Source organism: Colletotrichum costaricense (assembly GCF_030867565.1).
Source record: "Colletotrichum costaricense strain IMI 309622 chromosome Unknown Scaffold_8.1, whole genome shotgun sequence".
Taxonomy (NCBI): Eukaryota; Fungi; Ascomycota; class Sordariomycetes; order Glomerellales; family Glomerellaceae; genus Colletotrichum; species Colletotrichum costaricense.
Genome location: NW_026848237.1, coordinates 814,231 through 828,854, shown reverse-complemented (window position 1 = coordinate 828,854; position 14,624 = coordinate 814,231). Strand labels below are relative to the sequence as shown.

General features: G+C 54.5%; 3 protein-coding genes across 3 annotated transcripts; 2 read left to right on the top strand and 1 right to left on the bottom strand.

The window, feature by feature from the left end:
* Positions 1-669: 669 nt before the first annotated feature.
* On the top strand, positions 670-1,608 carry CCOS01_08303 (short chain dehydrogenase; the record flags this gene model as incomplete). The annotated part of the gene is made up of 1 exon (XM_060456464.1): positions 670-1,608. One exon carries the CDS (start codon positions 670-672, stop codon positions 1,606-1,608), a length of 939 nt encoding a protein of 312 aa, XP_060312738.1.
* Positions 1,609-3,475: 1,867 nt separating this feature from the next.
* Positions 3,476-4,623, top strand: CCOS01_08302 (endopolygalacturonase; the record flags this gene model as incomplete). Its single annotated transcript, XM_060456463.1, has 2 exons — positions 3,476-3,951; positions 4,011-4,623. The coding sequence occupies 2 exons, from the start codon at positions 3,476-3,478 to the stop codon at positions 4,621-4,623; spliced, it is 1,089 nt and encodes a 362-aa protein (XP_060312737.1).
* Positions 4,624-5,544: 921 nt separating this feature from the next.
* Positions 5,545-12,423, bottom strand: CCOS01_08301 (SNF2 family domain-containing protein; the record flags this gene model as incomplete). Its single annotated transcript, XM_060456462.1, has 4 exons — positions 5,545-5,711; positions 5,763-10,344; positions 10,403-10,753; positions 11,866-12,423. 4 exons carry the CDS (start codon positions 12,421-12,423, stop codon positions 5,545-5,547), a joined length of 5,658 nt encoding a protein of 1,885 aa, XP_060312736.1.
* Between the last annotated feature and the right edge of the window lie 2,201 nt (positions 12,424-14,624).

Sequence of the window (14,624 nt, the reverse complement as noted above, 5' to 3'; positions counted from 1 at the left end):
TGTCATCCTACTTTATGAGACGATGTTCAAAATTCTCCTTGACCATGGGTCTTGCCAAGAGCTGCCCCGCAAGCTGATTGTGTGGGAGCCGGAGCCCCCCTAAGACCCATTTCTCCGAAGCAACCCATCATCAAGTCGCAACATGTGAATTGGATCAATTCCATCATCGGTTGTAGGCTCCAATCGTCTGCTAGCTTGAGGTAACATCGTGTCAGCTGCCAGGCTTCGGAGTCAAAATTCCACCGACGGGCCTGAGCCCAGCTTGCTGCGCTCGTAAATTGCCTGGCAGTTGGATAATCCTGCTTAAGACAAAGACTCTGAAGAACACATTCAAATGCCGCCACACCTCGGTAGGTCCATGGATGGCGTCTATAAGACCTATCGGACTATGATCGCCCAAGCATTGAAGACTTCTGGAACTATCGGTCAAAGCGGGGGACCCTGAACCCTGAAACCACCAATACCACCTTGCGCCCAATATCGTCGGTGCCAGTGTCGAGCTCGGGACGGTCGGACGCCAAGTTTGAAACGTGAAACTCTAAACCATAGTATATAATAAGTTACGCTCTTGCGCGCCGCGAAGCTTTCTCGTCGTTTGTGCAATCACGATCAACAATAGACAGATTCAAACATCAAACGACGTAGGCATTAAAGTACACAGACTTGAAGATGGCGACAGCGTTTTTGATGGGCGGCTACAACTTCAAGCCGGACTCTGATATCCCAGACTTGACAGGAAAGGTCGTTCTCGTCACCGGTGGAAATGCCGGCCTCGGACTGGAGACGATCCGACAGATTGCAAAGCACAACCCTAGGCATATCTATCTCGCAGGACGCTCAAAGGAAAAGGGCGAGGCCGCAATCGAAGCACTGAGAAAAGAAGGCTCCAGCATCGCGCCAATTTCTCACCTGCCGCTTGAATTGTCCTCATTTGAAAGCATCAAAGCCGCCGCTAGACAGTTCAATGAGTCTTCTTCTCGGCTGGACCTTCTCGTCAATAATGCTGGAATCATGGCGACGCCAGAGGGCCTCACAAAGGAGGGTTACGAGATCCAATTTGGTACAAACCACATGGGTCATGCACTTTTCACGCAACTCCTGATACCTACCTTGAAGAAGACGGCGACCGAGAATCCCGACGTGAGGGTCGTGTTCCTCTCCTCGGGCGCGGAAGGCTGGGCGCCCAAAGATATTTACCAGTTCGACAAGCTCAAGACCCAGATGCCCGAAACCCCCAGCCGCTTTCGTTACGGCATTTCAAAGGTGGCGAACATACACTACGCCGCCGCCCTCGCCGAGCGGCATCCGGAGCTCAAAATTGTCAGCGTGCACCCGGGTATCGTCGACACAAATCTGGCACAATCCATCATCAGCAAATCCAACTTCGTCTTAGGCACGATTGTGTATCTCGGCACTAAGATCGTAGCCGTCAGTCCCCAGAAGGGCGCGCTCAACCAGCTCTGGGCATCCTTCAGTCCAGAAGTCAAGAGCGGCACCTTCTACTTCCCAGTTGGTGTCACCGGTAAAGGTACGAGATTGAGCAAGGACAAGGACAAAAGGGAGGAGTTATGGAAATGGACCGAAGACGAACTCCGGAGTCATTTGTAGGGGGATATCCGCAACTGGCCGAGCAGAAAAGAGACAGCTCACAAAAGACCAAATCCACCACCATTTACCAAACAAGACTTCGTATTTTCTTTTTCCTTCTAGCGTAATGCGGAGACAGAAATAAAGTGTTCCAAGGACCGGCAGTTTCATGTATGTTGAATCTCCATGGCCAGAATCCGGTGGCTAAAGTGTCTAAGTTTGAATGATGCTGCATGAACCACTACCAAGTCGGTTTTTGCTGCCGTTCGAAATTGCACCGTGAGTTGGCAAAAACTACTCGAGTCGGTTAGATCCAATCCATTAGCCCACTATGAATCAGCAGAATCCGACGCTAAAAGCAGGTGAGTCGCAAAGTTCGGAACCCGATTGAAAAGGGCCCAAGGGGCCCCCTGGTCCAAGTAGATGACGGAAATGTCCACCGTCGGATCAAGCCCGAAGTTCACCCAAGTTCATTCGTCTAAACCTGTCACTGATAACTTGCCCGTCTTCAAGTGAGCCTAATTCGGAGCCGAGAATAGGAGGCCTGCTCGCCCCTTACAGCTTCCCGTCGGCTGACAGGGAAAGTATACGCGCAAGTCCGTATCCGCCGAAAGGAGAGGCTCTGTCCCCACAAGGCAAGCGGCTCGTCGGTCGTCGGATGCTTGGATTGCAATCAGGGCTTTAAGGTTAATCACACCACTTTAGGTAAAGCCCGGGCTCTCCAATGCTCGTTCGTCATACAAATTCTTAACGAGACGACCGCGGAATAAGCCTCACGTCATGAGAGTCGGGAGTTCACTTTGAACAGGAGTTGTTCCTGCAACGACCAGTGTCGTTGGCTGAGTAGAAACATGCCATTATAGAGCAAGTTGGAAGATGCACAACGCCTTATCACATTCCTGCAGAATCCTTACCTCACCTCCGTTCTTGGCATTTCTTTTCTGTGGGAACTTCCCCTTTCAAACAACTTTTACACAGGCACACAGGGAAACACTGGGTCAGCCGCAGCGACTGGTGGGTAAAATACCGTGATTTTCTGGGTCTTCCTGGATCCCAAGAGTTCCATGATCGGATCGATCGGCAAATCAAGCCTATGCCAAGATGAAGCCAAGATGCCATTGAGATTGGAAATCCTACCTGAAGAGGCAGTTTCTTCATTGCCGCCACGCGTCAGAAGTGGTTGAATCGACTCGCCCAGATGGTCTGGAAGTCTTGGAAGGTGTTCTATGATCATGTCTCGGTATTCCGCTGGTAGGGCGGCTGACACCGGCTTGGGGCGTAGGTTCCCGTCAGCCCTGTTCGTCCCAAGTCCACAACGACCGGGTATGATCCCATCGTCAGACCTGGGTCATCGGATAGTGGGCGAGCACCTCTTCTAATATTCTGCTCCCCACGTGCTAGCTTCGTGCGGCGGGCTTGCAGCATTTGAAGCTTAGATAATTTAAGCCAGTGTGGAGAGTCGCCTCCTCTTTTCGGTCCTTCGGGGCAACACTCCGGCGCTGCAGGGTCAGATTAAAGGTGGTTTTGAAATCATGGGCTCCTCTTAGCTCCTTCCAGAGACCGGGGAGATAGACAACGGTGATGCCGACTATCCGGCGTGGGAGCCGCACCATACCCAGTTGCGGAAATCCAACGAGCTTCCAACAAGTAGCATCAAATGAAAGGGGAGGAGGAGGCCTAGAGTCTTGCATGTTCGACAATTTGATATAAGTATCATCTTTTCTGCCCACCTCTTTTGCTTCCGTTCTTGATACCCCATCGTGCTTCTTCACTCACACTCTTTTCAACCACATTCTTTTTTTCCAACTCTAGTCTCTCATTCGACAATTTCTGTACATACTCGAAGTATCCCACGTGTTGATCACATACCAAAAAAAATCAAGAAACGATGAAGTTCCTCTCCGTTGTCGCGGGCCTCAGCGCCCTGGCTGCCGCCGCCCCCGCCGAGCTCGATACCCGTGCCTCGTGCACCTTCACCGACGCCAAGACAGCCATGTCCAAGAAGACCTCCTGCACCGACATCGTCCTCAATGGCATCCAGGTCCCCGCCGGCGAGACCCTCGACCTCACTGGCCTCAAGGACGGAACCAAGGTCACCTTCAAGGGCACCACCACCTTCGGCTACAAGGAGTGGGAGGGTCCCCTCATCGCCATCGGCGGTAAGAAGGTCAGCGTTGTCGGTGCTTCCGGCAACTCCATCTCCTGCCAGGGTGAGCGCTGGTGGGACGGCAAGGGAGGTAACGGCGGCAAGAAGAAGCCCAAGTTCTTCAAGGTCAAGATCAACGACGGTTCCATCTCTGGCCTGAACGTCAAGAACACCCCGGCCCACGGATTCTCCATCAGCGGCGTTTCTGGCCTCAAGGTGTAAGTCACAACTCAATGTTGGGTATTTGGACAGTAATACTGACCCGACTATTCTCTAGCTCCAACATCCTTTTCGACAACAAGGATGGTGACTCCAAGGGTGGCCACAACACCGATGCCTTCGATGTCGGTACGTCTTCTGACGTGACCATCTCCGGCGCCAAGGTCTACAACCAGGACGACTGCCTGGCTATCAACTCTGGCACCGGTATCACTTTCGAGAACGGATACTGCTACGGCTCCCACGGCCTGTCCATCGGTTCCGTTGGTGGACGTAGCGACAACACCGTCCAGAACGTCATCATCCGTGACTCCACCATCGAGAAGGCCGACAACGGTATCCGCATCAAGACCATTGCCAACAAGACTGGCAAGGTCAACGGTATCACCTTCGAGAACATCACCCTCAAGAACATCAACAAGAAGGGCATTGTCATCCAGCAGGATTACGAGAACGGCAGCCCTACCGGCAAGCCCACCGCTGGTATTCCCATCACCGACGTCACCGTCAAGAACGTTAAGGGTACCGTCGCCGCGAAGGGCACCAACGTGTACATCCTTTGCGCCAAGGGTGCCTGCTCCAACTGGAAGTGGTCTGGCGTCTCCGTTACCGGTGGCAAGTCCTCTTCTGAGTGCTCTGGCATCCCTTCCGGCTCCGGTGCCAAGTGCTAAATGCTTGATGGTGGGAAGCTTAGGAGCGGTGCTCCTGAGTTGAAGTTGTTATGACTACAAAGATCAGGATCATGGTCGTAAGTGATGGCCTTGCGACTTGGGTGGAGGTAGTGCTACGGAACTCCCATTTGGGACCCCGTTCGGCTGGTCATCGTTCAATTCTTAGATACCCTTCGCGGAATACAGTTCAATTAATTTTCAATCTCTGTAAAATTTCGGTACAATCATCCGGATAACTTGACTTCGTCAGCCTGATTAGCGTCGTGGTCACGAGAACTTTACATCATCCAATGTTCTTGTGTTAGGAAATGTGATATTCGTTCAAATAAAATGGACGCATCTATCAGGTGTGTCGAGTGACACATGCTAACCGCAGAGCCGTGGGCCATCACCAAGGCCTAAACATCACCATCACAAGCATCATTATACGAGATTCATCTCGGAATCGACTTCATTCGTCTAGAGGTAGTACTAATACACGCACCATCGAGCTCCAACGACCCTAGGCCTCGTACAACTCAATCTGAATACCGCCATCCACCTTGTGTCTCCAGGGATTGACTGCCGTGATCAGGAACCCCCCATGTGAGACCAAGATCGTCTAGAGTCGACTACCAGACCCCAAAAACCATCCTAACCTCGCGGAAAATGGAAAGAATACAAACATACTGAAGCTTTTTTGTAAAGTCTAACAAACGAATCGCGGCATTCGTCCATAATAATAGCCACGACCGTCATCTTGATGCAAATCGCGTTGTCCACTCCGACGCCAGGCATATCTCACGCGCGCCCAGCGTGTCCTACCCATAAACCATATTGCTACAATCGAAACCTCCGTTTTCCGCTCATCTGTGCGCAACGAGTGACCTCTCGTTATCTATCGTCGTCTTCTATTCGAATCAGACGGCCTGTCGACGACAACTAGACTTGTCCGTCGGCAAGGGCAAGTCTCTGTTTCAGTGTCTTGGCCTTCTTGCCACCGCCTCTGCGTTGCTTCTTGGTCCCCTTCACTTCGGGCTCGGCTACAGGCGTGGCGGTACCCGAGGTTCCGTTGGCTCCATTGCGGTTGTCATCAAAGTTGCCCTCGCCTGTGAACATGTTAGTATGTCCGTGGGTAGCATGGACAGCAAACAACTTACCCTCGTGGTACATCTCGTCCAGGCTGACGTCCTCATTGACCACCCGCTTGCGCTTCGTCGTCTTCTTCTTCTTCTCGGGCTTGTCGAATTCGCCGGCCTGAAGCATCTCCTTCTCACGCTGCTCAATCATCTCCGCCTGCTCATCGTCGGCAAGCCACATGGCAATATCGCGGTTGCGGTTCTCGGGAGCGCGGCGACCAGAGAAGTCAACACTGGCACCACCTCCCTGGATGACGACGCGCTGCACCTCTTCCTTTTGCATGGCACGCTTCCGGATACGCTCCTCAATCGTTCCCTTAGTGATGAGACGGTACACGGTAACCTGTCGAGTCTGACCCAGTCTGTGAGCTCTGTCCATGGCCTGCGAATCGATCGTAGGGTTCCAGTCGGAGTCGTAGAAGATGACGGTGTCAGCAGAGGTAAGATTGATACCGAGACCACCAGCACGGGTCGACAGAAGGAAGATGAAGATCTCGGGACGAGTCTGGAAGTCGGCGACAGTATCTCTTCTGTCTTCGAGCTTGGTCGAACCATCGAGACGGCAATACTTGTAATTGCGGTACGTAAGGTACTCCTCCATGAGATCGATCATGCGTGTCATCTGGAAGTAGAGCAGCACACGATGACCCTCGGCCTTGAGCTTGGTCAACAGCTTGTCGAGAGTGGCCAGTTTGCCGCTGTCAGTAACAAAACGGCGCATTGACGGAGTCGCAATGTTGTTGAATTTCTTCTTGTCGTTATCCGGCGCAGGGAGCAACTTGCGGGGCGGGAATCGGTCAAAGGGAAGCTTCTCAGTAATCATGGCCCGTTCTTCCTGGATCGTGGGGCCAAACAAACTCTTGCGCATGGATCTGTTGAACAGGATACTTTCCGTCTCCAGACCGGTTCCACTGCTACAGCAGCTCACCTCAATGGGTGGAGCAGAGGCGCGCGGGCGACCGGCCTGCTCCAAGCGTCCCAAGCCGCTGTCGACATACTCCTCTCGGGCCACGTTCATGAGGTTAGCCATGATGCCCTCTTGAGTGATGTCTGCAAGGGGTTGTCTGTTGTTGCGGGCGGCGATCTTGAACAAGGCATGAGCAGGGGTGAAGTTGGCGTCTTCGGCGTCGTCGTAGGCAATCTTCATGAGGGGCAAGCGATCCTTCTTCTGAGACAACTCGACGGCACGAGAGAAGACGTCCTCGTGGCTAGCCTTATAGACCTCGGTCGGGCTGGTATCAGCGAAACGCAGAAAGGAAAACGCGTCGGATCCCTCGAGACTGTCGCGGATGTGCTCTGGAGTGAAGATGTTCATCATGTGCTGCAGATTCTTATTGCGCCAGCCAGCCTTCAGGTTGCCGCGGTCGGCCTTGTAGAGCCTGCCATCTTGTCTCCAAAGGAGACGAGGCAGCTCGTACTCAATCAAGTTTCGAGTAGAGTAGCCGACGGCGACGTTGTTGCCCTCTCTGACAAAGGAAGCCGTCTCCGCGAAGTAGCCGAACGAGAAAGGAGAGGTCGTGTCGGCTCTCTCGAACAGGTCGGGATGGTTGCAAACCTTTCGGAATTGCATGACGAGGTTCATGAGAGTTCCAGAGTCGTCATTATCACCCGTCGTAGCCTTCTCAATGAGATCCATGATACTGATCTGGTTCCGCAGGTTGCTGTAAATGGCGCGCTGTCTGTAGGTGAGATCGCAGTAGACATCCTCCTCGATCTTGTCTCCAAGCTCCTTCTGGACATGCTTCTTGACACGACGCAACATGAACGGCTTCAGAATCATGTGCAGACGTTTGAGCTGATCTTCGTTGAGCTTCGTGTTACTCTGTGCGTGTGACTCAATATCCTTGGAGAACCACTCGCTGAACTCGTCGTGAGAATCGAAGAGCGACGGCATGATGAAATGGAGCAAGGCCCACAGTTCCTGCATGTTGTTCTGGATGGGGGTACCCGTGAGCAAGAGACGGTTACGGCAGTGGAAGTTGAGCAAGCTCTTCCATCTGGAACTCTGCGAGCTCTTGATGGCCTGCGCCTCGTCGAGAATCATGTACTGCCACTTCATCTTCTGGAAGTAGGCGACATCAGAGACGACGAGCTGGTACGACGTGACACAGACGTGGAACGATGCATCCTTCTTGTAGGTGGTGTGCTTGCGGTCCCAGAACTTTCGCAAGACCTTTCGGTCACCAGCAGAACCCCAGTAGGGAAGGATCTTGAACTCGGGGACGAACTTTCGGATTTCCTGTTCCCAGTTGTGAAGCGTAGACGCGGGCGCGACGACGAGGAACGGACCCCAGATATCGTACTTCTCAGCGAGGTAGGCCATGACGGAAATCGACTGAACAGTCTTTCCAAGACCCATCTCGTCGGCGAGAATGCCGTTGATACCTTGCTCGTACAGGTTAGCGAGCCAGTTGAGACCCTTGAGCTGGTACTCCTTGAGCTGCGCGTTGATGAGCTTGGGCTGCTCGATGGCAACGTCGCCCATGCCGGCAGGGTTCTGGAAGTTCATCTCGCCCTCCTCGTCCATATCGGGGCCCTCGGGCTCGTTGAAAGCTCTGGCCTTTCTCTGTGCCTCGGCGATGGCATTCTGAGCATTGGCCATGGCGGCTTGGCGCAGGTTCTCCTCGTCTTCCTCCTCAAAGGTGAGATTCTCAAAGTCAGTGACCTTGGCGCCCAAAGGTCCTGTCGGTTCAGCGATATCGAGATGCTTGTTGTGGGCAGTCTCGTCCTTGTTCTCGGCTGCAATCTCGGGGTTATCGGTACTGCGTTCGACCTCATCCGTCTTGATCTTCTTGCCGATGAAATGGGAGTACAGCTCAGTCTGCGAGATAAGGAAGTTGAGCTTTCTCTTCTGGCGGGCAGCTTCGCGCTCGGCTTCTTCCTTGCGGGCGTTCTCAATCTCCTGCTTCTCGGCAGCCTTTCTGAGATCACGCTCCTCACGCTCGTTGCGCTTCCAGAAGCCCATCATGTCACGCATAACACGCTTGGCACGGGCCTGCTGATCCTTGGTGCCCTTGTTCGTCCGCAGCTGCCACCTCTTGGCCTCTTTAGATGCGAGGATGGCCGTCTTCTTAAGGTTGGAGGCCTTGGTCTGGTAGGACTCGGCCGCCATCTTGTAGGTCTTTGAGACATCCTTGCGGGCGAGATCGCGCCAAATCTGGTCGTAAATTTGGAGGAAACCCTTGGTCTCGAACTTGGCGTCCTTGTTGGGAGGCTCCTCGGGCTTCTCCTCCTTCTTCTCCTTCTTTTCTTTCTTGCTCTTGCGCTCCTTCTTCTCCTTGACGGGCTCGACGATGGTATCCTCGTCAATGTCGACGTCGCCTTCGCCTTCGACCTCGACGTCGGGCTCGTCCTGATCCACATCCTTGTCCTTGTTCTTCTCTTTGTCCTTGTCTTTGGACTTCTTGTTGAACTTGATGCGGATCTTGCCCTCTTCCTTGATCGGGAGCTCCTCGCCAGCGTCGATGGCGGCTTGCGCAGCCTCTGCAGCGTCCTTCTCGGCCTGCTTCTGCTCCTTCGACTTCTTGGGCCGAGGACCGCTGCGACCCTTGCCCTTGGGCTTCGTGCCGGGTTCCATGTCAGACGCTTGGTAGGTGGCCATGGTGCCTCCGTCCAGGTTGAGCTCGGCGAGGTTGCGAGCGGGGCCCTTGATGCCCTTCTGGAGAATCAACTTCGTTTGCAGAGCCTTTTTGTTAGCACGCTCGGCATCCCGCAGGTGCTTCGCCTTTTCGGTCTCATCTTCGGCCAATCGTGCGCGCTCCAGCGCAAGCTTCTGTTGTTCCATGGTGACAGCCATGGACTTTTCACGACGACGCTTGCGCTGCATGTCCTTCTTGCGCTCCTTTTCGGCAAAGAGCTCACGTTCTCGGACCTCGTTCATGGCCTCCTCGTAGTAGATGTCGTCGTAGCGGCGTTTGCCGAGATCGGCGTGAGTGCCCAATCTGCGGCCCATCTCTCTCGAGAACTCGTCGCGTCGCTCGACATTGCGCTTGCTATCCTTATCTTGCAAGAGGCGACGTCGCTTGTTGCCGCTTTCTTGGTACTGGGCACGATCAGCTGTGAGTTCGGAGTCGGTAAGTTCGTCGGCATCGGCATCGAGCTGAGCAATCAGATCCGTAACCTTCTTTTCTTTATCGGCAGGCAGGGTTTTTTGCTTCGGCTGGCCATTGGCCAGGCGCTTGGAGGGGATGCGAGGCGTTGGTGTCTCGAGTTTGGACGAAGCACGGCGGCTGCTCTTGGGAGTCGATTCGGCATCTCTGATATCGGAAGCTCTCGACTTTGACTTTCTAGGTACTCGCTCTTTTCTCTCCTTACGGGCCAGGGGAGTGCTGGATCTCTCCTTGACGGGCTCCGGTCGGAGTTCAATCTCGGCTTCGCGCTCGCTGCGCTCGGTGCGCTCGGTCTTGACTGGAGGGTCGACAGAGCGGGGCTTCTCACGGTCGGTCTTGGGCTCAACAGCCTTCTCTTTTTCCTTTTCCTTTTCATTTTCCCTTTCCTTTTCTTTCTCTTCGACGGGTGGCGGTGATTTCGACTTTGGTTTTGAAACGGGTTCGGCACTCGAGAGAATGTTGGAGAAAGACATAGGGTCAGCGCGGCTGGGGGTCTGTGGCGGCAAAGTCAGTTCTTGGTCTATCAAGGTAGTCAATTGCAGTTTTACTGACACTAGCAGGAGCTTTCAAGGGAGACGGCTCGGCCTTGCCTAGAGGAGGCAGAGACGCGACGGCGCCACCGTTGGAAGATGCATGCACGCTGGGCGACGCAGCATGCCGCAGACTGGGGGACGTCATATGCGGCGTTGCCCTGATCGATGGGCTGATGGAACCGGTGGGTGGTTGATGAGAGTGGGAATGGGAGTTGGAGTGCGAATGTGAGTGGGATCGCGGACTCCTCGGGGGGAAGTTGGCTGCTGATGGCGACGTGTATCCTGCGCTGCCGTTCTTATAATACGCGTGCGAGTCTCGAGATGCCGGCTCAGGTTGGGAGTAGTTGCCGTAGGGATCGCCGCGTGTGGTCTGTTTGATGATGAAGAAAGGAAAAAATTAGCCAAGGCGAAGGAATGGAGGTGGCCGTGATGGAATTAAAATTTGGGTTGAGGTTTGGGTTGGTTGGGATTTTTCTGTCCCTCGGGTAAAGTTGGAGATGGACGAGAAAGTGGCTGCTGGTGCTGTGTGTGCAGGTGCCGATGCTTGTGCTTGGTGGTGCTCCCTCTAACGCGTGTCGGGGTTGGAAAGGGAACAAAAATCGTGTGAATGTGCAAGGGAAAACAGAAGAGTAAAAAGGAAAAAAAGAGGGAAAGGGATGGGAAATTGATGGATCGAGATAGACAGACGGGTGTACTGTGTATGGATACGGAACGTGAATGAGGTAGCGCCACGACACGGGCACGAAGCGAGGCGACGGACGACAAGAGAGACGGGGAAGGAAAGGCAAGGGACGAAAATGACGAGAAGGAGAGGAAGGGGAGAAAAAAAAAGGTGCCAAAGTTACAGGGAAAAAACTGGGGGACGCCGGTGTCATTGAAGCCGTGAACAATAGGGGATCCAAGCATTCCGCGGTGTTTCTTATCCAGCGGCACTGCTGCTGTTGCTGCTCTTCTCGCAATCTCTCACCCTCCTGTTTCCCCCCCATATCTCGCTCCTCTCGTCTGACCTCTCTGTGTGTGAGGTATCCTTACGCCTGAGGTGCTCCGCTGCATCCTCTCCACACCATCGTCTCCGAAAATCCGGATGGGGGAAAGGGAGCAAAGGGTACAAAGACGGCGTAAGCACAACCTCCAACACCAACACCAGCACCAACCAGTGTGGCCACTAAAAAGATCTAGAGCACAGACAGCAATCGAGCAGGGCCAAACAGAAACAAACCACCTGGATTGCTCCTATTGCTGTCTCTGCTGGTGCTGGATGCTACGGTACACGAGGAAGAGCAGCAGGGGAAGCCAAGGTTGGAATGATGGCATGGAGGAGCTTCTTGGGAGGTGACGATGGGTAAGGATGGTACAGAGCCAGGACAAGAAGCAGTAGCAAACACGGGAATACACCAGGCAGCATCGCATCGTATATACACCAATGCGATGCCACTGTGGTAGTTGAATCATGAATGACAAGATTACGGAATTATCTCTTACCTTGGGCGAGCCATTGGCCGCATTATTGTTCCAACCTGCGTCAGACACCCTCCTTTCTCTTGTAGTGTCAGTCAACGGATCGTAGTAGCTGCTCGTAGCAGGCTTCTCGCGCGTCTGATGCGACTCGGGTGGCGGGTAGTATCCGCTCGGGGGGTGCAACGGCGACAACGGCGGAGCTTGATGATGTCCAGCTCCCGAGCTGCTGCTGGCACCGCCGAGCGCGGGCAACGAGGGCGCAAGCGGACCGCCGGCAGCCGTCGAGGAGGAGTAAGGATTCGGATGCGACAGGCCGGACTGATGGGATCGCGGTGAGTGATGCGGGAGCGCATGGGGCGTCGACGAGGCTGCTTTGGGCGACGAGTAGGAAGAGTGCGGGGGGTGATGGTACTCGGACTGGGTAGGCGATCGCAAGTTGAAGCCCGAATGGCGCGTGCTGCCGGGCGCGGGATTCATGATGTCGCGATGGCGGCGGCGGTCGCGATCACGGTCGTCGTCGCGATCATCGTGACGGGAGGGCGCCTGCAGGACCGTCGAGCGGAAGTCTTTAGGGTGGTCCATCGTGACGGGATGCGGCGATGGCGTCGTTGTCGCAGAACCCTACTCGACTTGTACGCGGATGGCGCTCGTAACTGGACGATGCAGTAGTGGGTGGGGGAGGGGGGTTTGGATGAGGAAAGAAAGGAGAGGGAAGAGAAGGGGAAAGGGAAGGGGGAGAGGGGATTGATGACTACAGCGAGGATCGCGGACCCATGTGCAGAGCAGAATGGGTGGTGGACAATCGAGGGGAGGTGATTGGGTTACGCGTTGGGGGTTTTGGACAGGAGTGAAGCAAGTGAGGCGGATCGCGAAAAAAGGACGTGGAGTCGGAAGTTGGCGTCGTGGGGAGGTGCAGGGGTGTGTGGTTCAAGAATTGGTGGTACCGTGGTATGGGGTTCGATGGGAAATGGTGATGGCGGGCGTCGGTGATGCTATTCGCGGTGCTCGCGGCAAGGTTGAAATGAGCGGTCGACCGAGAAACCTGAAGAACGGTGGGAGAAGTGGGTGGCGATGATGGAATTGTGTGTCGGATCGAGAGTTTTGGCGGTATGGAGTGCGAATGTCGGAGCTAAGGTTGGGGGAACGTAGATGAGGATGGGGCGGAGGATGACCTGTCCCTCTGACACGAGAAGAGAGCGAGAGAGAGAAACGAGAAGAGGAGGCCAGACCAGCAGGACGGGTGGTGGATGTGGTAGTGGTGGTTATGGTGGTGGCCCAGGTTCGGCTTTGCAGACTGCGATGCGATGGATGGGCGCGCAAGCAGGGTTGAGTCTGCGCGGGTGGAGTATTGGAGATGCTTGAGCCTTGAGCCTTGAGCCTTGGGGAGGATGTCCAACTCCACAGTCCGTGTTGCTTTGCGGCTTTTGGCTTTGGCTGTTGTCTTGGGCCCTTGGCTGGGCGGTATCACCGGGTGTGTCTTGGAATGAAGCTAGCTGAGCTGGAGCTGGAGCTGGATCGGTGATGGGCTGCGCTGCTATGCTGGTATGACCTTGCCGGGGTCTTCGTACGTGTGTGTGTGTTGTGGGTTGTGAGTGTGTACGGAGTATGTGTGGTGGTGAAGGCGTCGTGTGCTGGTGGCGACGATGTCTTTAGAGCTCTTTGTGGGTATAGTACTCCGTGTTGTGGTGATGATTGACGATGATTAGGAGAGGTAAGGAATACCGGATTGATGGTGTATCCGTCAATGTTGAATGGAAAGAAGAGGAAGCAAGGGAATTGTGAGTGCGTCTTGCCAATCGGGTGTGTGGGCGGGCGGACTTTGATGCACTTGGGACTCGGAGAAGAGCGAGAGCAACCTGGAAGTGAATGGATGAGTGAGCGATCAAGACGAGACTGGAGAGAAGGGGTGAACAACTTGAGCCAAGTCTGTGGGTGATCCAATGGTCCAAGGATGGGATGGGATGGGATGGGGGGTGGGTGAGGGCGATGCCGATGCAGTCGAGTGGAAGACCCCGTCCCCGTCCGTCCCGTCCAGTTCCAGACTTTCCAGACTTTTCAGGCGTGTCTCCAGTTGTTGGCCGTCGTAGTCCAAGATCGTCGGGGATGTGCGATGCGATGCAATGTGTGCGGTGTGTGTGTATGTGTACTGGATGTCTTTTCTCGACAGTATGCAATGAACAGAATCATCGATTATGAACAACAGCAAAAAAAATAAGATATCTATGAACATGTAGTATCAACATGGGAAAGAGCTACTGCAACGAAATGGAAGCCAAAGGAAGGAACGTCCTGGTGGTACATCGTGTGCCTGCCTCCACGTCCTCACCCAGATCCCAGGGAAGGCGCGACCTGTCAGTTCCTTCTCCCGTGAGGATCCCCCGATTTCATCAATTTTGGGTGGTTCGTCAGTCGTCACTTCCCTACCGTCAAAAACTCGCGAGTCGCAAAGGACAGGTGCGAGCAGGTGCACCTGCACCAGGCGCGCTCCACCGTCCAGGTACCTCACCACCGGGCTGCTAACTCGGGGCTAGCGCAGATGCTCCCGCCAATCCCGGGCCACCTCTGAGCCTCTTGGGTTGCTTCCTCCTGTTCGTGCCTTCCTTGCCCCCGGCCGCCCAAGCCCCCTCCCCCCCCCCCCCACTTCAGTCCAGACGACTTGTTCCCCTATGTATCCCTCACTTTGATGTTAGTTGGAAAATACAACACGACACATCCTCTACCTGTGAGGCATTTCAGCCGCCTTCCCCGTCCCACGCTTCGGCTGCTCTGGGCCACCACCCTCT